General features: G+C 36.8%; 1 protein-coding gene across 3 annotated transcripts in view; it reads right to left on the minus strand.

Moving 5' to 3' along the window:
• Window positions 1-21,415, minus strand: part of POU6F2 (POU class 6 homeobox 2) — a 313,083-nt gene that overhangs the window by 43,764 nt on the left and 247,904 nt on the right. For all 3 annotated transcript variants that reach the window (XM_064703390.1, XM_064703389.1, XM_064703391.1), the window contains exon 6: window positions 10,926-11,072. In XM_064703390.1, coding sequence (XP_064559460.1) covers window positions 10,926-11,072 — 147 coding nt within the window. The remainder of the gene's footprint in view (window positions 1-10,925; window positions 11,073-21,415) is intronic.

Consider the following 21,415-nt stretch of genomic DNA (forward strand, 5'->3'; position numbering starts at 1 on the left):
TATCATGGAACATGCAGACCATGCCATCCTGCAAGGGTATGCTGGGAAATATTTTCCCGGCAATTCTATTAAAAAACCTCCATTTTCTTGAACTCCTAATTCAGAGATCACTCTGATCTCTTGTGCAGAACTATCAATAGTACCTGTCTACATAGTACCTGCCTGTAGTGAAAGGGTAGAATGTTAACATTCAGTATCTTTTAACTCTCACTTTGCTGTCATTCAAGAGTATTTACATTTTTTGTGGCAAATCAAACCCCTAGAAAAGTACAGGCCTAGTTTTGCTCCTCATATATTAATATGGGGGTTAAATTAATAGAATGCAGACAATTATGGCCTCTGTACAGTCATAATTACACACATCTAAAATTACACTTGAGACAGATCTGAGCTAAAAAAAGGCAGCACATCATCTTCCATGCCAGGAGGAGGAGGAGGTTTTGTTTATTTTCATTTGTCACCAGAATAAAGAGTCAAATGACCCCAATGACAGAAGCATGACTCAAGAGGTAATTAAAATATTTATAATCTCATTTCCCTATGGGTACTTGTATCTCTTCTGAGGAGATGAGCATAAATTTCCAGGTAAGCATACATACATGTGTTCACATAAGTGGGAAGCAATTCAGTTGAAAAGAATGCTGATATCTGCTCTATTTGAAATGTTTTAGGATTTTCTCAGAATATGGCAATAAGACACAGAGGGAAGAACATTTTTCTGGATCAACCATGGGATACTTAGAGTAGTATTGTGCCATGTCTGAAATGGGACTAAAGACCTATGTTTAACTAAATGAATCCCAGATACACAGTGAGACAAAGAAATTGTCAGGAAAAGAAAATGGTAGAGGAAGTAGAACAGAAACTAGAAAGTTGAATACCTTGGGGTGTCTGAGGATGTGTCTCTGACATTGTCACCAGACACCTTTTTACCTGTACTCCTTATGCTTCCTTATGGAAGAAACCAGGAGAGCAAAACCAAACGAATGAGAACAAATTAAGGCTAATAAGAAGAATTGAGAAAGAAAGAAGGAGGAAATTTTAGCAAGGCAAGTGGTGCTGATTCCCCCTCAAAGCCAGTACACTGCATGAGTCTGATACCATGCTTTTTCCTTTGAGTCTGTCTATTTGTGCTATCAAATAAGACATAGCTAAATGAACAGCCCTCAAAGAAGGGAGTGGATTAGGCCTCTGGAGATGATGACTAACAAGTTAGAATTAAACTTCTTTTCAGTTGGGCTGCAGTGACCTATTTATACAATTTCTTTCTTGCTAGCTAGCTAGCTTTTTTTAACATTGCAAGGTGTACCTGGCCTCTCTCATCTCTCTCTCTAAACTGTCTCCCTGATGTCCTGATCACTCTCTGATCTATCTCTCTATCTGCTGGATGAATGCTAATATGACATATCCAACCTCTAAAACAAACCATTTATTTTGAAACTTGGCTATGTCAGAGCATTTGATGCGTCAAACATGAAAATGAATGTATATTTGGATATTGGGTACATCATGTCTTGATATTAAATTATCCCCTGAAAAGAGGATTGATTTTTAAACTGGCAGGATATATGTATTGCTTCCTTGAATCTCTAGCATGAAGCTAGACATGGGGGGAGTCTAGCAAAGATTCTCCATGAAGCAGAAAAAGAGTTGCTCAAGGGCTATGAGTGTTTTCTTTATATTAATAAATCCTTCTTTGCACTTAAGGAAAGAGATTCTGTCATTCTCGTCCATTATTATGTGACAATAATACATTAGTCTTCTATGAGAGATACTTATCCTAGAGATAATATTTAATTAATGTGCAAAGAAGGAAGTTTAAGTGAAAAATGTACTTTTAAAGTCATATATATTTAATACATTGGCATAGATATTTCAAAGTCCCTTTTTTTTTTCCTTTTGATATGTGGGCCATTTGCATGTACACACACTGAAGCCTACCACTGTCAGCATCTGAAAAAGATGATAAACTGAGATATACTTTGGGAAAAATAGATTGATTTTTTTTTTCTGCTTGAACTTTCCCTGTAACTGTTCACAGATCAACCCATAGAAGATGGCATACACACAATTCTTTGCAATAATCTAGATGCAAATCAGAAGACAGAGAATACTTCCTCTTACAGGACAATTCCAGCTCATTGTGCTGTTTGGAAGCTTGTGGATCTGCATGCAGAAATTTTGGGTCTCCATCTGTCTGGTTATTACTATGAATGCTGCATGAATACATTTCAGTGGATGGACTCTTCATCCTTCCAGATTTCAAACAAATACTGATTGCACAGCAAATATGGGAGTGCCAAATCTTTCCTCACCTGTATCTCTAAGACATATACATCCAGCTGTCAAGACTGAAGCTCAGTAAGAAAGACAATGGCCTTCATTTGTGCATGAAGACTTGTAACTTTTAAGAAATTCCAAACTTCACCAAAAGAGCAGGAGTACTGTATCGGTGAATCAAGGACCAAAAATATTTAGCATTTTGCATTAATTGCACTTTTGACAAAGTGATCTGCCTTCTTCCTCCCTTTGCCCACAAAAGCACTTTTGGTTTAGTTTATTCTGATTATCAATGCCAATTCAGCAGATTGTAAAATTCTGACACAAGGATAAAGCATATACAATATACAGGATAAGTTAGATAAAATCTAAATAAGACTAAGCACCATGTTACACAAAGAACTATGATCTGAGTTTTTTCAGAAATGATGAGGCACGTTTAGAAACATAACTCAGACTCTCAGATTTGGTCCACTATTGCCTCTGCTTACCTATGGTCTCTCTATAATCCACCCTGCACAGTGCTCCCTTGTAAGAAGTTCAGAATTAAGAATAGTCTTAGATTTCACTCCGATACAAGTCTCATACAGGAGGATTTCCATCATCTCTGTTCAGACAATTATGTGGCCTCAATTTTTTCTCAACTTTGTCAACTCCTGAACTGGTGCAATATCCCCAAGCATTTCCACTTTTGGGAAACATCAGTAACACAGAAAGCCCTTTTCTTGGTACCACCTACATGAATCAGCTTTGTCCGCTGCTTTGCTTACATCATGTTAAAGAGTTTTCAATGTACTTAGCAAAACTCAAGTCTTTGCCTTCAAGTTCTTCTGTGTTCTCCTTCCCAGGAATCTAAATGGCTAGCTAAAGCTCGTGGATGAAATCCATAATTACCAAATTCAGTCTTTCAGGATAACAAGAGTTAGTCCTTCTCTGTGCACCGCAAAGTTTGCTCCAAGGGGAAGGTGAAAGACTTGGAATGGATTTCAACAGCAATTGAGAAACATTCCTGTGTTTATTGTCTTTGGCTTCACCACATTCTGCTCCAACAGCTAATACATTTTTTGCTGTCTTCCTTGCTCTGATGCAAATATAAGCAATATGCATCTCTAAGAAAGCCTTTCATAAAGACTTTAAAATCCAAACAAAACCAAAACTTTAAAAGTAAAACAGAAAAAATTCCTAACAAAGACAGACAAAGCCAAATGCCCTTACCAAACAGGCAATGTGCTGTTCTACAAGTTTCTGCTGAGAGGAAGACCAATTTGTGACTATCACTAGTCATGTTTCTTAATGCTTTACTGGAAGGTGATAAGATATGATGATAAGGAGAGCAGTGTAAGAAACTCTGTAGAGCAGAAAGATTTCATTGACTGTGATGTATGTCACTGGTGATAACAACGAAAATTTTTCATGCTTATAACCAACTCATGATGCTAAGATGAACAGATTATAGGAATGGTAGGTTCTTTTTTTATAGGTTAGCTTTCATGAAAAGAGTATTAGGGTTGAACTAGTAGTAAGTTTGGTTTTCTCCTCCATGCAGAAGTAATTAAGAAGGCAATGACAAAAGGACAGTTATGTCCAGTACTTCTGACTTGAAATAATTAATGTAGAATAGTAACATTTTCAAAAGTGCCTAAATGCTGTGGGCTTTTAAGGGTCTCTTCAAAGCATATTTACTCCACATAATGCAGTGTGTTAGCAAGACCCCAGAGCTAATAACTAATGAACTAGATCCTGTGTCACCTTGTTGAGAAGCAGAATTAATTAGTCCAGCCACAACAACATACTACCGAGATTTTTGGCTTCTTCAATCTGTGCTAGTACAGCACTGAGACATGCACATATAAATGAACTGTCTCTGGCAATTTGCTTGCAATGCTCTGTTACAGTGCATAGACATGCCTTCAAGCACTCAGCCTCGTAATTCTGATTGAAGGAAACTCAGGCTTTTACAGGTATGAAAGTTGCTTTGAAAATAAGACTTGGGCACCTCTGAAAAGATCTATGTCCAAGACACAGTACCTTAGGCAGAAATCCAGACAAGAGGCTACAATCTCAAGTCTGAAATTTAGTAGCAGAAGTAAGATTTCTTGCAAGTTAGGTAAAAGAAATTTCAGTGGCTCTTCTGGATAGATGTGGATAATTTCCAAGCCTGATAAAAGTTTCATTAAACAATTTTTCTTTCAATTTTTCAGTGATCACTGCCTAAAATAGATAAAAAAGGCTAGTCAGCTCTTTGTTTAAGTTAGACTCATTCTGCCTTAGTCCATTTCTGCTTCATGAAACTACCAATTTGCATGACCTGAGAGCTTGGTCCATGAATTTTTACATTTATGCCACTGTGGATACAACTGACATTAGAGAAATAGTACAGCAAAATAAAGACACAGTCAGCAAAAATATGTTAAAAGAATTATTTGTCTTTTGATTCATATTCACATGGGAGGTAATTAAACAAACACCCTCCTCCATGTATAGCTGAGGGGCGGGAAACCAATGGGAAAAAAAATCTTCCCTTACAACTGATCTTTTCTCTTTTCACTTTTCTTCCTGCAAATAGCAAAACTTGCATGTATTCCTGCATGTATTCAGCACAGTGAAACTTTGAGGGGGAAAATGGAGACAGACTCCACCCAGTAGAAATTCAATACATTAATATGAAGGTCTGTCAAAACAAATTCTCCTGGGAAAGGGTTTTCCAAAGAATGTTCTTAAATGCTAGTATTATCAGGCTGTTACAATCCCTCTAGCATTGCCTTCAAAATATGACTCTTTTAATGTCTCAGGCTTCTAATGAAATATCCTTAATATATGCCATTCTCAGATTTCTATAGGCCTTAGCCCTAGGAAGATATTGTTAGCAGTCACTACTTAAAAAATTATTGTTAAGCATTTTGTGAGCTTTTGGATGTTGTGAGGGCTAAAATATTAGTGGTTGCCATGTATTAAAGCTGCATAGCTGAAAAGAAAGTGAGAACAAGAAAAAGAAAAGAAGGTTAAGAGAAAAGGCTAATGGACATTGAACACTTGAAGAACAGTATGAATTGCACATGTTCAGGAAGACTGTAAAATTCGTACACATTACAGGACTTTGAGCCTCCTGGAACTTCTGGAAGAATGAAAAAAACAGAAACAACCAAAAAAACCCAACAACAACCAACATCCTCCTTTCAAGTATAGAAGGAGTTACAATTTGTTGTCCCAGTGGTAGCTCCCAATTTTCTTGGCTAGTGTTGAAAAGAAAAACTGTGTAGCATCTCTACACATTTCTTGGAGATGACTGCTAATTGTTCTGAACTTTGAAGTGTGGATATTGAAAAGTTCTTACACCTGTGGTTCTAGAGAACTGAAAGTCTTACAAGTGACTTTGTGTATACATGTCCATTTGCTCATCATAGCATACTCTAACAGAAGGAAAACAGAGGAAAAATTGGAGTTGAACAGGACCAACAGAATAAAAACTGCAAAAACCCCCCAAAAACCAAACAAAACCCCCCCCAACAGCAAGAAAAAACCCATCCAATGTATTAGATCCTTTGGTTTTATCTCTGCACAAAATCATGTTATTGTCACTTAATACCCACTACAGGGATTCAACAGAAATGGTTTAATTCCCTGTAAAAGTATACATTTCAGTATTGGAATATCTTATTGCTGTTTAGCTGAAACAAAACTGAAACAAAAAGTTAATAACTAACTAACCAACTAACTAACTAATTCCAATTCCAGCTTTCCACTATTTTTTTCTCACATGTTTAACTAAACTGCATTCAAACATGCCTTAGATTTTAAAAGAATATTTTCTCATGGAATGGGGATAGCCCCAACTGAACAGCATCAGAATAGAAAGAAAATGCTACAAACACCTTTTCCCACACCATTTTATAATTACCTCACTCCCCAAAAGAAGGTAATGGCCTTGTCTATGGGAACAAAGAGGTTCTAGTACTGTGGCCTATTGAATATTTTCCAGATTGTGGCCTTGGCCACTTAAGCTAAGACAAGACAGCTGCTCTGTTTAGAATCATAAACTTAGTTTGCAAATTACTGTTCTCACTTCAGAAAAAAAGTAGTTACAGAAAACAGTGAAAATAATAGTACCTACATGTAGGCATGTAATAGTTGTGAAGACAGAAATTTCCTTTACCATAAAAGATACTTCAGCACTTTCCAAGCCAGTCCACAATGAGCACAGAGTTATTTTTTAAAATCCTAGCCCTGTTGTTATTGCACATGACATATTACATTGTACTGTACAGTGTGTGGTTATGAGAAATTCCCTGCTTATTTAATTGTGATCCTTCAATGAATTTGAAAGGGAGCACTTTACTTCCATTTCTTTAATTTACTAGTTCTTTAGCTGATGATTTTATTAACTCTTGTATTTGAGAACTGATGCTTAACAAAAAAAGGGGAAGAAAAAAAAGGCCCTTGGCAGTATTGTGAAGGCCTGGAACTGAATAATGCACTTTAATAATGAGGAATAGAGCTATGGCTTTTGCTGATGGCTGTGACCGGCTCTGTGACCTGATTATGTCGCAGAGTGTCAGCAGCTGAGACACTACAAAAGGGAGCGCATCCCATCAAATCTATCTCCATTGTAATCACTCGCACTGCTGAGAGCCTTGTTAGGAGCAGGGAATCCATCAGGCCTCATTAGCACCGTTTACCATCAAGAAGCTCAAAGAGCAAATGTGTACCCTCTCATCAGAATAATGAGAACCAAAGTACTCCTATTATCTAATTGGATCAACAATGCCTCTCTCTCTATTTATTTTCCTGAGCTACTTGTGGACTACAACACTCAAAAATCAGTTATTTTTTTGTTAAGTACCAGGGTGGACGTGTGCTTAAGATTTTCCTATGCAGAAGGTTTTCATATCTAAAGAGCAAGGCATGGGCTCAATGAAGTGTGGGTTACTTCAGGGGCATTCTTAGATTATGATGAAACAATCCCAATTAATTCCCTGTTCAATTAAAGTGTGGACAATACAATTACACCATGTATACTTAGATCTTCCTTTTAATCTCCCAAGAAACAGACTATTGCCCTCTTTATCCACAAGGCAGTTCATCATGCCAAGTCTCATCATGTTACTCTTTTCTTTTATGGTAAAATGTTATCTTGAAACTGCTGAATTTAGTGGTGTATTTCTACTCTTAGACAACTCCCATCTTTTCAAAAGAGAAGCTAAACTTACTCAGCACCCACAGTTAAAATGTATTTGATCCTGCTGAAGTCAAGAGGCATATATGAATGCAACTGATGATAATTAAGAAACCATATTCATCAACCTTGCTTTCATATTTCTGTGTCTCATTTCCTTACAAATATTACGACAACTGCCAAAGCACACATTTCACATACTTAATAAACATAGCAAATCCAACACAAAAGTCTTGATTTTTTATTTCATTTGCAAAACCAGCATTAAAAAGAGATGTACTGGGTTAAACCTCTGAAGAATCCAAGGGCAGCAATGGCACTGGGGTCCTACTGTAAGGTAGGTTGAAGCTGAATAGGTAGACAGTTTCTCTTTGAAAACTACTGACAGGGTGCAATCTGGCAAACCTGCTACCCTGGCCTTTAAATTTAAGATATGAAAACCCAGTGCTGCAAACACTTCCTGGAAAGTGCTGAGGGCAAACAGAATGCAAGCCGTGTTACATGGGCCAATAGCTCTTCATAATATGCCTCTGAAAATGAAAATTTGATTTAGAATCCTCTACGTGTACTATATCAAATTAATCAGGTGATCTAATCATATTGTTTCAATGGATTAGATCTCTTGGTTTAGTCTTGGGAAACTCTGGTGTTACAGTTTATATTGCCATCCAAAGCAAAAGATGAAAATAGATAAATATGCCATAACTTTGAATTCAATAATTAATTTAATAAAAATATGTTATATAAACTATTGTTAATATATATGATTTTTTACTGTAATTGTAAGAACTCCTAGACTATTGGGAATTAAGGCCATGCCATATGTCATTTAAAGGATCATTTCCCTTAAATTTGGCATAGGATCTTGGATTTGACCTAGAGCTTAATGTCTCCAGGGATTACTGATCACCATATATTTAGCTAGACAGATGGACATTTACAAGCCCTGAATTTCTGTAACAGAAACAGCGTGTAATTACAAAGATTGCACATATCAACATTCCAGTTACTCATTCAGCTTTATATTTTCAGGAGTGAGTTTTGGGGACCATTCTTTGAAAGGGACAATTTTCAAAGAGCAGAATTCTTAACGTGTGGTGCAAATCTGGCTCTTTAGTGACTCCAACCAGATTATTCAGAAATGGAGCGTTTCAAATTACTATTCCTTTATGCTCCCAATTTTGAAGAAACATCTTGTAGCTCTTGGTTAGGTGCTATAATTCTATCAGTTTGAAGGGAATGTAATTTAATTTCTGGAATGTAGATTAATTATACTGAATAGTCCTGTTTTAAGGCAGCCTGAGAAGTGGTCTCTAAGTAATATGAGTTTATGCTGAATATTATAAAACTGCATGCTATATTACACACTTACTATCAATATTTATCTATATTGTGGCAAGGTCTGCAGTACTGATTATAAACCAAGGGACATTTGCAAAAGCAAGTAATAAAAAGAAAACCCTTATTTAAAAGACCTAGGCAGATAGCTAGGTGCTGTAATTTTATTCTGACAATTGGGAGGATTATTCCTTTCCTTTCTCTTTCTCTGCAACCTGTGGAATTATTGGACTTTACATTATGTCTGGAATAAACAAACTCAGCCTGAGTGAAACCTTCATTCAGTGATATCTTCTTAGTAATGGGGTTTTTTTAAGGATACAATGAATGGTCAGACATAGATTGTTTTCTGTGGAGGATATGTAAAGGAAAACTTATAAAGAAATTAGTCTACATTCATAACTTCAGCTCTTATGATGAACATCTTTGGTGTCAAGTGCTTCATATGTAAGTGGTGACTGTGAACCATTTCTGGAGCACAGAGGAGATAGAAACAAGCAGGCTCTATGTTGGAGCTGATCTGACTATGAGTTATAGATATTATAACCAACTTTTCTCCCAAACCAATACCCCATCCCTCCAGAAATCTTAATAGGCTTTTGAGAGCCTCCATTTAAAGCTGGCTGCATAAAATGATCCTTTGATGAAAAGGGATTGAAACAAGGGTTAAAGTAGACATTGAAAGGTTATTGTAGAGGGCACATTGTTCATACAATCCTCCTTTAATATGTGTGGTGTGCACCTGCGATAAGATGATTCATTAGATAAGGCCTCACTTTGACAAGCTCCATCGTTCAACCCTCGGGGTAGTGATGGAACAATTCTGCACCCACCCAGTAAATATAACAAGGTCAGCATTTTTTTTCCCTGGGACTTGGATGGTGAGAGTGAAGCTCAGGAAGCATCTTTGTTTATGTGTTCTGTTTAAAAAAAACAGGGGAGGTCCTATAAAGTGTTGAATTTTATTTTTTGATGGGCCAAAATAAAAAACTCGCCTTTGTTCCAATTAACTAGCAGAAAATTGCCAGGAGAAGAGCTGCCCTCTCTTTCTTATCACTAGTAAACAGTAAGAGTAGAAACTAAATTTTAGATTCACATATCATCCAAGCTGCATCATTTCAATAAATGTTTTTCAGGGCCTAACATCCACAAAAACACTGTGGGTATCACTGTATGCCCAATTTGTAGAATTTAGAATAATGGCACTCAAATTACTCAGTTACCAGTTATATTGACAGATCCGTTGCAGAGAAACAAGGCATTGTGTTAATTTTAGTCCTAACAAATGCAATAAAGAATGAAAGTGGTCACAATCTGAAAGCCACTTACATATGGTGTATCAAAGGAATTAATTTTATATATATGAATTCAGATGCATATGTTTCTGCATCATACTAAGAGTGAAACTGAAACAGCTTTAAGAAATAAACAGCTCCATAATGTAGGTAATGCACAGTCTCTCTCTTAGACACACTAACTCTTAAACAGTGTTCAAGTTCCTGTTTGGAAAATTTTCTTTAAACCAAAATAATCTCCCCTATTTGCGTTTACAGGCTGGCACAGTAATTGCAAATTGCTTAACATAGTTAATAAACAAATGAGGAAGCCACTCAGATAACTCCATCCCTGATACTTCATTACAATTTATTTTCCTTTACTAGAAACATTTAATGCCTTTTAAGAAATGACATCATACAAAAATGCCACAGAAATGCAAAAAAGTGAAGCACCGTACCACTTCAGTAAAGGTGTCTGTTATTAGGCGTGTGTAAGTGGAAGAAGACAGATGGTATCTTTGTTAAAAATCACAGGGTTGCTGGACTTTTAAAATGGTAAAATAGTAGTGCATGGTATTGCGCTACGATATTTTTAAAGGGATGATAAATAAAACAAACAAATAAAGGGCTGATAACTAAAACAAATCCTTAGCCTTTTCTTACTTGAAAACACTCTTAAAGAGTGCCTATCTTCCCCCTATTTCTCAGACTTTCCATTTCTTACCTTGTCTCACAAATCAATATTTATTTATCTTCAACATGTGCACTTTTAAATTGCTGTCATACAGGCGGAACTGATTTTTGTCCCAAGATCAGCCTGCCATCAGAATTCACTGTTTGCTCCATCTTCTACTCACCTGTCCTTGTGCATTAGTGACGAGCTGGCCTGTGACCCCCTGAAGACTGGAGAGGGCGTTTCCAAAGGCCTGGGAGTTTGCTATGGAGCCCATGGCTGCTGCTGCTGCAGCTGCTGCTGCTTGACTTGCTAGTGGATTATTAACCAGCTGAAAAAAAAGAAATAAAATATGTTTTATTAAAATATAAAAATATTATAAAACCCATGATAAACATATAATGCTAACTGGATAATATAAAAGTGATAGCACAGTAACTTTTATGTTATTTTAATGGTTTTTACCCACTTAATGTGTGCAAAAAATGTCTGCTCCAAGAGCTCAAGTTTGAGAGGTTCTTACTTCTGGGGCTTTGAAAATGGGTTGTTTCAAAAAAGGAAGAGGAAATTCCATGTTGATGTTGAAGAATATAATTTTTAACCCTATATTCTCTCTCCTATTTTTTTAAATCGAGTTATGCTTGATGTGTGTGTTTAGGCTCATGTTGCTAATGCCACAGGTGTAGCAGCTTAGTACTGCTGTAAAGAGCAAACAGTGAAAGACTAGCACTTAACTGGGAGTGGAATGTTTACTTGGAGATATTCAGAACAGAAACTATTTTACTGATGACCCCAAACCCAAGAAAAACCTGCATATCCTTTTAATTTTTATTATTAAATAATTGGTCTCAATATCGAAATAAATCACATTAGAAGACTCAACCTTGTAAGTGAGGTCAGTAGATATCAACTAAAAATTCAAAATTCATTTGCAAAATACGATACTAGAGCAACATGCTGCTTCTCAAATGTGAATGATTAGTTCTAGGACTCATACATTTTCAGGAAATAATTTGTATTGCCTGCTTTGGTCAATTCTACCTGAATGCACCACAGAAAGCATAGAGCATGGTCATGGCTTTCACCTTAAAGACAAGGGGAATCCCATGGAGGAGCAGTCCTATAAACTCCTGTGCTTATCAAGCTCCTCTGTCAGAATCAAAAGTTGTCTTGGACATGGCTTTTCCACTGCATTATTGGGAAGTTTCTATTTTCTTATCCTTTCTGAGAAAGGACAAACACTGAACGAAACACACAGGGATGACAGTAAAAAAACCAAAAAACCCTGGGAACCATCATCACTTGGACAGCTGTCCAACATTGAGAACAATCAAACTGAGTTTAAGAGGCTGAAAATATGTTTTAGAGTGGCTTTGCCTCCTAAGAATCATTGCATTATAGCAGAACTTGCAAAATATGCATTAGCAGGGTAGAGCAACCAGAAGTCTGAGGGACATAGCAGTCTAGGGACATTTATTTCTTAGACTGAGATGAAAATGTTAGAGTTAACTCAGAAAAGATTTATTGGTAGCTGAAATTGGTAGGAGTTCCAAGTCCTAAAATGACCAGTAAATTATCTATCTTTTAGAAATGGAGAGTCACAAGCAGTGGTAAGGGATATACTCCATAGACAGGCTCTGCTTCAAAATAGGTTATAAAAAATTAATCAGTGATTAGTAGATGTTTTAAGCATGTTACAGATATGAGTAGTGTGTATGTTATAGACGTTTAGAAGCCCATCAATAGAAGATGTCAGATATGGTTATAATCTATGCTTATAAGAAACCTACTTGTCTGTTGGACATTGCGAAATCTGCAATTGATTGCTCATACATTAAAACATCTATTAATCATTCATTAGCCTCTCATGAAGTATTTATAAATGCAACCTTGATATAAAGTGTTGCTTAAAGGGGTGCCTTGGGCATATCCAATCCCTCTAGAAATTGTAAAGTAAATAACTAAATAAAGATTAGTAGCAATGCCAGACAGAAAAGATGACATTGTTTGGAGGAAATATTTTGATTTGGAAAAAATTGTTATATGAATCTCTAGAAGCAGTTCACAGCACCCCACGGCATGAAAATCAAGCAGGAATAAAGCACAAAAGGGGAAAACTGCAGTGCGTGCTTGATTAGCAGTCCTGATGAGCTGAGCTGTGAAGAGAACTGGAACCAGTACAATGACCAAAGTGAAGCTCAGTGCCTGAATACAGACTGCAAGCAACTCCACTGACTGCACAAAGGTGTGAGTGCAAAGGTAGCTGATGCAGTCTTCAGTCATTTGGGTGGTGGTCCCTGAGCATGGCAGTGTAACGCCAGAGAACAATATAAGTAAACTGGTTGGTTCTGTGCTCAAAACAGTGCCGTTTCTTTATTGTCCAAACCAGAAGTTAGCAAACGCTGCCTTTTTTTCACAGCGCTGCGTTGGCAGTACTGGGACTTGAAGAAATTCTCTTATAGCTGTAAATACTTGGAGAAGAAAGGGGCAGCAGCAAGACTGTAAGACTTTCAGAAAATGCCTTCTACAATCTTATTAGCAACACACAAATTACTGAACCTCTGATCCTGGAGCATCTGACTGCAGGTATACATGATAATCTTTTGACAGTTACTCAAAATCAGCTAATAAACTACATTAGCTGCTGTATTCAGGGCCTCAGAGGCATGTAAGAACAGCTGCTTGGGAAGCATAAATAAGCTTTGTGGATCTGGAAACTACAAAGGGTTAAAACCTTCTAAAAATCAGACTATCACCCTCTAGAATCTCTTTTCCATTTTTCTTGCACCAGTTTTCAAAAAATGTACATTTTCAAATACAACAATAAAATTTAATTACAACAAACCCTGGAGACACTCAGGATTGCTTTTAGTTGCATCACAGAGATAAGCTACTTATTAAAAATGATGGCAGAGGCTGTGATATGCATAGGTACCCTGAATAGTACCATGTTCCAGGAAAAAACACAGGGAACGGGCCAAATCGCAGGGTAAGAGACTTCAAAGTGCATATGAAACCAGCCCTATCTATTCATAAGTCTGATTAAAAAGGAGGAGATGCATTTTTCTTTGAGTGCGTGGGGGAGCTGTTGACTTCAAGTTACGCTCTATTCAATTGACCCCTTTTATCTTGTGTGCAAACTGGGGATGAAGAAATGCATCTCATTTCATTATGTCTGGACACCAAGATAACACATTGAATCTTTCTTTTATTCAAAAAATAAGATCTCTAACTTGAGAGGTTTATGCAATTTCTCAGTGAAGGTTGGATCTGTAAGAATGCATTTTGGAAATATTGGAAATATATTGTGAAAAATCCCACAAAGGGCTCTTCCTATTTTGTTTGTGTATTTAAATAACGATTTAATTTTGAGATATTTGGAGCTGTTGATTCCAGTGCCCAAATCTCTTCTCCAACTCAAACCACCAGCCGTAACAGTAGATAATAGTAATCTTTGTTTAAAGTGACAGGCCAGCCCTCTTAATGACACTTCCGCTACTAACATGATTATATGAGGAAGCAAATTTTGTGAGGAAGAATCTTCAATAACTGAGTAGGTTTAGTACATTTTCCTGAACTTCCAAAGCTGAACTATTAAAGGTAAAGCACGTGAAAATTTTCTACTTTAAGTTAGTAAATACAGAAGACATTCCAGTGCGGCAAACAGAATTCACACAAATAAAACAAATATGAGAAATTCTGGTGAAAGAAAGAGGCACTAACAAGATTCTAATACTGTGCCATGCAAAGTGAGTGTTTCTATGGTTAACACACAGTCTTCAAAGAAACCAGTTTGAAGAAAAGTGTGTTAGAGTCAATGCTGCAAGCAGTTTTCTTGAGAGCCACAAATACTTTTTTCTTTTGAAATAATACCATCGTCCTCTTTATTTGGAAAACTAGCTTAGTATTTCATTGGAGTTGCTGTGAGAAACTGACCAAGCATTCATCTATTGTTGAATACAAGATCAGATTTGATAACCTACACAGCAGTTAGGCACTTTCCTTTATAAAAGGCATGTCCTACTGAACTTTCAGTCTCCTGGTCTGGGAATCAAAGAGCCAGTTTTAGTCATTACAATAAAATTCAGTCAACAAATATAAAGAAAAAGGCAAACAGTTTTACTAGTGAAAAGTCAAGACATTTCAGGATGTCCTTGTCTTGTCCTTGTCCTTGCTTGACATCTCAAGGATGCCAGAGCACCACATGAAAAAATGGGCACGTAACCTGAAAGGTAAAGTCACTTTATGCCATGCCAGTATATAGATCTTGTGTGTTTTCTAAAGCACTTGTGGATGAGGCTGCTATCTGAATGCAGCAATGGAGAATTTGAAGGACATATTGCAGAGTAACTTCAGGCATAACTTCATTTTATAAAATAGTATTAGTGTTTTTCAGAAAGACTGTTAAAAATCACATTTCTGGATATCTCCTAGAGATGGAATTAGTGTAAAAGAGCAATATATTTGATTAGGGACCAACAGATCCTCAGTTTCTTATGTTCTCTGACAAACTCTTCTGTAGGGAGCATCACACTACTAGATTAGCTGCTGAGATTATTTGCTTAAACCAATGCTTTTCAAGGGAAAACAAATATAACAGTTGAGAAGAATTCAGCAATGGCTCTCAGTCAGAAACACATGACATTTTTCTTTTCTACGCATAATGAGTGAAAATTTTATTCACAGAAATGAATTTTTTTTTATCAGTGTAGCATGTGCTTTTGTAGGAATTTTTAGACAAGAATCTCTCTGAATTTTATTGTGCTTAGCTGATGAAAGAATTACGGGTTAAAATATAGTGGGATTTATTCCCATTTTTTCCTCAGTGGCTCGTGAGACAAATTCTGGGTAGTAGCACTGGACCTTAAGGGAAAAGACTGTTTCATACTGAGCACAGGCTCCCGAGGATATTGTGATACCTCCTTTGTTACAGTGACCAGCATTATCATCTGTATTGGGTGTAGATGGAAAGGTTTTGGTAGTGGAGCAGCTGCAGAGGAGGAGAAAAAAACCCAGGTGAACAAAACAAAGGGAACAGCAATGTCAGAGAAAGGAGAAAGAGTTGTCCCACAGCAATGAAAGAATCCCCACCGTAGCCCTTGGAGGACCCTGGAGTAGGCATATGGATATTTCCTGGTGAGAACTGTGATCCCTGGGGCACCAGTGCAGGAGCAGGGGGAAAATGTGAAGAGAAAGGAGCAAAAGAGGGGAACTGTTAAGGACTGACTATAGCTCTCCGTTGAGAGTGGGTAGAAAAGTCAGCAGTGAAAGAGTGAAGTCCGGGAGAGTGGGGAGAAAAGTTGTTTTAATACTTGTCTTTGTTCCTCATTTAACTGGCACTGTATTAAAGCTGATTATCCTCAAGTTGAATCTGTTTTGCCCTCAGCACTGATTGGCCAGCAGTCCATCTTGACCTGTAAGTTTCTCATCCTGCTTCCTCCCTCACACCTCTGAGACAGTGAGTGAGGGGCTGGGTGGGCATTGCTAACCCTCCACACCACTGCACGGCAGTAACTGGAAACCACATCTTGCAACAACAATACTCAGGTATTTTCAATACCTTCATGACATAGAAGCAGATCATTTCAAGCTAGATACCCCTATGCTTGGTTTCTAAACATGAGTGAATTGACACCAAGGCGCAGTTTCCCTGAAAGTCCCCATTAACTCTTCGGGCAAATTCTTTACCTAGTGTTAATGCTTATATTCCTAATTGTTTTCAATACATATATACACCTGGTATCAGTTGATAACTCCCTGAACTTACATAAAATCTCATGGTCCCTGAAGGAATTTAAAAAAAACACACTGGAAGAACTGCTTCAGTTGAATCCTTGGAAAGCACCTAGATATGACACCAATAAGTACAAAAAAATTGATCATAATAATCAACAAGATCATCACTTAGCACTTATATAGAATTGTGAGAGAGTGAGCTCTGTCAATTTAATTTATTTTTAGGATTTTAAGTAAAATTAAGTCAAATTTTGAAAAATCTTGTGAACACGCAGATCCCAAGAAAGTCAAGAGAGAATACACAGGTGACATAAACCAAAAGATGTTAATTTCATCCAAACTGATGCCATGAGCAAACATTTTGGAAACTCTGTCAGGTTTTGTAATTATCAGTTAGATTTTTTTTTTAAATCTTGACCTTTCCCTCCCTCCATCCCTCCCACCCCCCTTTTTGTTTACATAATAGGATAATTACAGCATTTAACTTTTGTAAATGAACATCAGGGTAAAATGTCTGATAAAATGGCTGTCATAGAGCCTAATCATGCATAACTATTTGAAAATACACCCAGCAGGCAAATCCCAAATTATGAAAAAAAATTAAATCTGTCAGCATTTAGTTTTTGTACACTGTTGTGATATGATCAACCTACAAAATGTACAATTTAGTTATACCACCCAGACCCATCCAACAATGTCTGCTTATTTCAAAACTGCACAGATCTAAATTTGAAAATGGTTGTAGATGGTAAGAGTTCTAAATAGGCTGCTTAGACAGACATTTTAGTATATGTACATGGATCAGAAATTTATGTACAGCATACAGTGTAGCGACAAGGATACTGAAATATCTGAAAGCACTGACTTGACAGAGACACTTAAAATATCTGGTTCTCACAGATACTTAGTCTGCTCATTATATGCATTTATTGTGGTTGAGCTATTTGCTGTCTAAATCTATGCTGAATTTTCTATCAGAAATAAGTACTGATAGTGGTATCGCTGATGCAACATGACTTGATTCAATGCAAAGCGACGCGACCTGAGGTGATTGGAAGTGCGCAGTGCTCATGTGAGCCTTGATATGACATGGATGGAAGAGGATGAGCAAAATTTCTTGAAATATCTTTGTAAACAAGGTGCTGCTGGTCAAATTTGAACCAGTCTGAAAACTACAATAACAATTTGCAAAATTAAAAAGGTATATTTCTTATAGAGATGTGGCAAAGCAACTAAAGAGCAGACATCATTCCCAGGTCTCTCAGACCAAACTAATGGAGACATGAATAATGAAGAACACATCAGGCTAAGAGTGAGCAGACACCACCCTAGCCACTTTAGTTTCTTCTCTATTAGTCACAGATAGAAAAGAGAGGAGAGGAAACTAGAAGAAAGCAATCCTCATTGGGTCTAATCCTACAACATAAACTAAATTGAACGTGTCAGCATGTCTGAGGCTGGGTCTTATGTGTTTATAAAAAGAAATAGTGAATATATTTAAATATATTTAATATCTTTCAATGCAAATAACTATAAAATGCAGATGACTGACTGCTTTAGCAGCAGGTCAGTACTTACAGACTGACCCTAGACTCCTGTCTTGTAGGTTCCTGACTGTCTACATTTATAACTTACAAGTTTGAAATGTTCCATATCTATTTAAGATGGCACTCACGGATCAAGACTTCAGTTAAACAAAGGCACCTTGGTTTTGCCTGATGTACTCGGTTTTACCTGATTTTTTCTGAGTTACTTTTGTGTTTACATAGTTTTTAAAATATCTGAAACTGTTTCTTTCATGCATGACACATATGTACTCTAAACAAACAACATCTAAATTAAATTTGGCATCTCTAATAATCATAAATTGTATCAGTACTTATGAAAGAGGAATGAGTACTGAAAAAGTTATCTGTATTCTCTAGTTTTCTGAAGTAGTTCCCATGTGTTTCAAGAATGAAAGCAAAAAAGTACTCTCTAAACTTTTTGAAAGGGGCTGTAACACAGTTCTTTTCACATTGATTAGTTTCTTGGTTCCTGTGTTTGTCTATTTTAGAATGATTTATCTAGCTTCTGAAAGATGCTTTCCCTACAAGAAAAATGGTTACTTCAGGGTTCCCTCACTGCTGAAAACCTGGACTCTTATCAAACGGAAATTGCCATCTGTCTTTTCGGATAACAGCCCAGCACTTGGGTCTCCGTGATCTCTGTAGAAAGTGTGTCAACCGTGAGACACACCAAATTAATCTCCTTAATCTAAAGCATTTATTTGCCTTTAATTTGAATTTGTGAATGGCATGTGCACATGTAAATATGACCATTTGCATATATAAATGTTAAAAATGCAATGTGAGGTCACACCATGTCAATATGACACTTCATGTTAAGTATTTGAGAAAATATTTCTGGAAATCTTGCTCTAAAATATAATATGCAGTTTTTATGTATGCCTGGAACTGTTTATTCAAATATTCATATTAAAAAACAAACTTCAAGGTACAGACCTTGTCTTTTGCCCTTTGAAGAATAAATCCTGCTTAATACCTAGGGACGCATTGTTAACTGAGAATATACATAAAGCTTCTTTTAAAATTCTGCGTCAGCTGCTTTGTAAAGATCCTAATTTTTGAAGCTGGAAATACATCTGGATATTCTGTTTTATTTGTAATGCAATAGCATCACCAAACAGTTTTGTTTTCATGTAAGCTAAGTGCTTACCTTGAATTTTTGTTGACTTGAATGTGAACAAGATCAGATCTAAAACTGTAACTACTGCAATACTTTTCCTTTCACTACTTTCAGGTCCAAACTGTACCTTACTGGATGCACTGATATATATGATACAAAGTTGAAGGACAATACAAATGTCTCCTGAGTGCAGTAGGAAGATTGCTGTCAAAGATACGAATCAGTCCAAAATATGAATCTGGTTCTTAATACAAGGATCTAGAAAGCTGGAAGGATTTAATTCTCTGTGTTTACAGCAGTTCACCCAAAGTCAAAATGACATAAACACTGTAATTGATATAATGTGTTTGAGAAGTGCTCTCTCTGTTTTCCAGGTTTTGTGGAGAATATATGAGATACAAAATCTGTTGTGATGCTGTTTTTTAATTAGACATTTGAGTTTTGCTGAAATCTCAGTATATAAAATGAGATTCGGAAGTATGAATGAAGTTGAAGAAAGTATTCAGTTGGAAAATCTTGATGTCAAACAACATTTCCAATTAAATAAGTATGAGATGTGAAAGATAGCCACTGAAACAAGTAAGCTGAGCCAAAACCCACAAAAGGGAAGTAAGCATGCAGAAAAGGATATTGAGGATCCCTCAGCAGAATACTGTTAGTATTTCCCCCAGGAACTCTTATTTTACTTTAGTGCAGTTCTGAATGCCCAGTGGTGGTGGAGGACTGGACATGGACTGTTTGACTCTTTTCTGTCTGTCAATGGGAAGGTTACTGCTGCTACTCCTTTTCTAAAGATGGAGTAACAGACACCTCTGAGCCTCCTTGCATGACCACTATGTGAACATACTGCATCTCAGATGGTAGCAACAGTCTAAATTCATATTTAGATAGCTTACCTTGAGGATAAACACAGTGGAAGACACTAGATAGCACAAGACTGACTACGGCAATTTAAAGCCCTTGTTTATAATACATACACTCAGTACTGTCTTTTTCACCAGCAGTCCTGCTCTGTAGATAAAGTTACATGTAAATTGGTAATAGTTGTGTATTTTATTTGCCAAAAATTGTGCCCTCAATGCAGCTCCTATGGAAGGAGAAAGGTGGGGAGGGTTAATATGCAGCCACATATCTAACATATGCTACATTTGCAGCCACGTGTGAAACTTTTTAACAGAGAACATCCTCTCCTCCGAGGCCCTTCTGTCCCATTTGCTGTCATCAGGAAACCTGCTCCCAAAAATGAAATATAAGTCCTGCCCCAAAAGCAGCACATGCCTGCAGCGTGGGGCTCGGCTGTGCTCAACATCAGCTGGGCAATTCCAAATTTAATTTTGTTAATGTTCTTATGAGAGATATAGAGGGTATTTTAAATGTATCAACCGATTTTAAAGGTTTTTTAATTTGTTTGGTTGGCTTTTGGTTTTTGGTTTTTTTTTTTTTTTCATCATTTTTTCATAATCCATCCACGTCTCATCTTTCGTGTGACTCTTTCTGGGGTTTTTCCTTTTTGGAGAGGGTATACAATTTTTTTTGCTGTGTTAGAACCTCTTTCTGCTTTCACCTATTTGACTCCTTTTCTCTGATCTCTTATCTCCGCTATCAGATACTTTGCTCATGTCACTCTGAGTCTGGTCACAATAGTTTTTCCACATGGGAGTTCACACTGAACCACAAAAGAAGCAGTAAATCTAGTGTATCTGTAATGCTGCCATATTAATTCCTAATCAATTTCAAAGTCATATTTGAAACTCATATATTTCACCTCAGCAAAATCAAAATAACTTCAAGTTGCCAACAGCAAATGAAACTTGAAAATAATTAAAAACATATGGGCTAGAAATGTGTTTTTTCTGAGGTCTTTGCAATTGTCACTGTGCTAGGCACTATAATTTGATGGCAAGAGGGTATATGAAACTGAGATCCTCTTATAACAAAAGCATAGCTCCATATTGCTTGAGGTAACAGAAGAACTCTCAGATGAATGTGAGTGATGACTGCAAGTATAAACTGTATAATTTTTTTCCCTGCTAGGATCAGTTCCAAATTTCTCAAAATCTGATGCTGAAATCCTACAAAAACTGCTTAGTTAGCCTGCATGCAGTCCTAATGCATGCAGCCTGCAAAATTCTAATGCAGTCCTGGGTAAATATGAGAGAGTTTGTGCTAGTGTGTTTTTGTGACTCATTTTACTATTTCATAGATAAAGTTGTGATGTGACCTTATACTCCATCTTATACATGTTATTAC

Source organism: Zonotrichia leucophrys, chromosome 2 (assembly GCF_028769735.1).
Source record: "Zonotrichia leucophrys gambelii isolate GWCS_2022_RI chromosome 2, RI_Zleu_2.0, whole genome shotgun sequence".
Taxonomy (NCBI): domain Eukaryota; kingdom Metazoa; phylum Chordata; class Aves; order Passeriformes; family Passerellidae; genus Zonotrichia; species Zonotrichia leucophrys.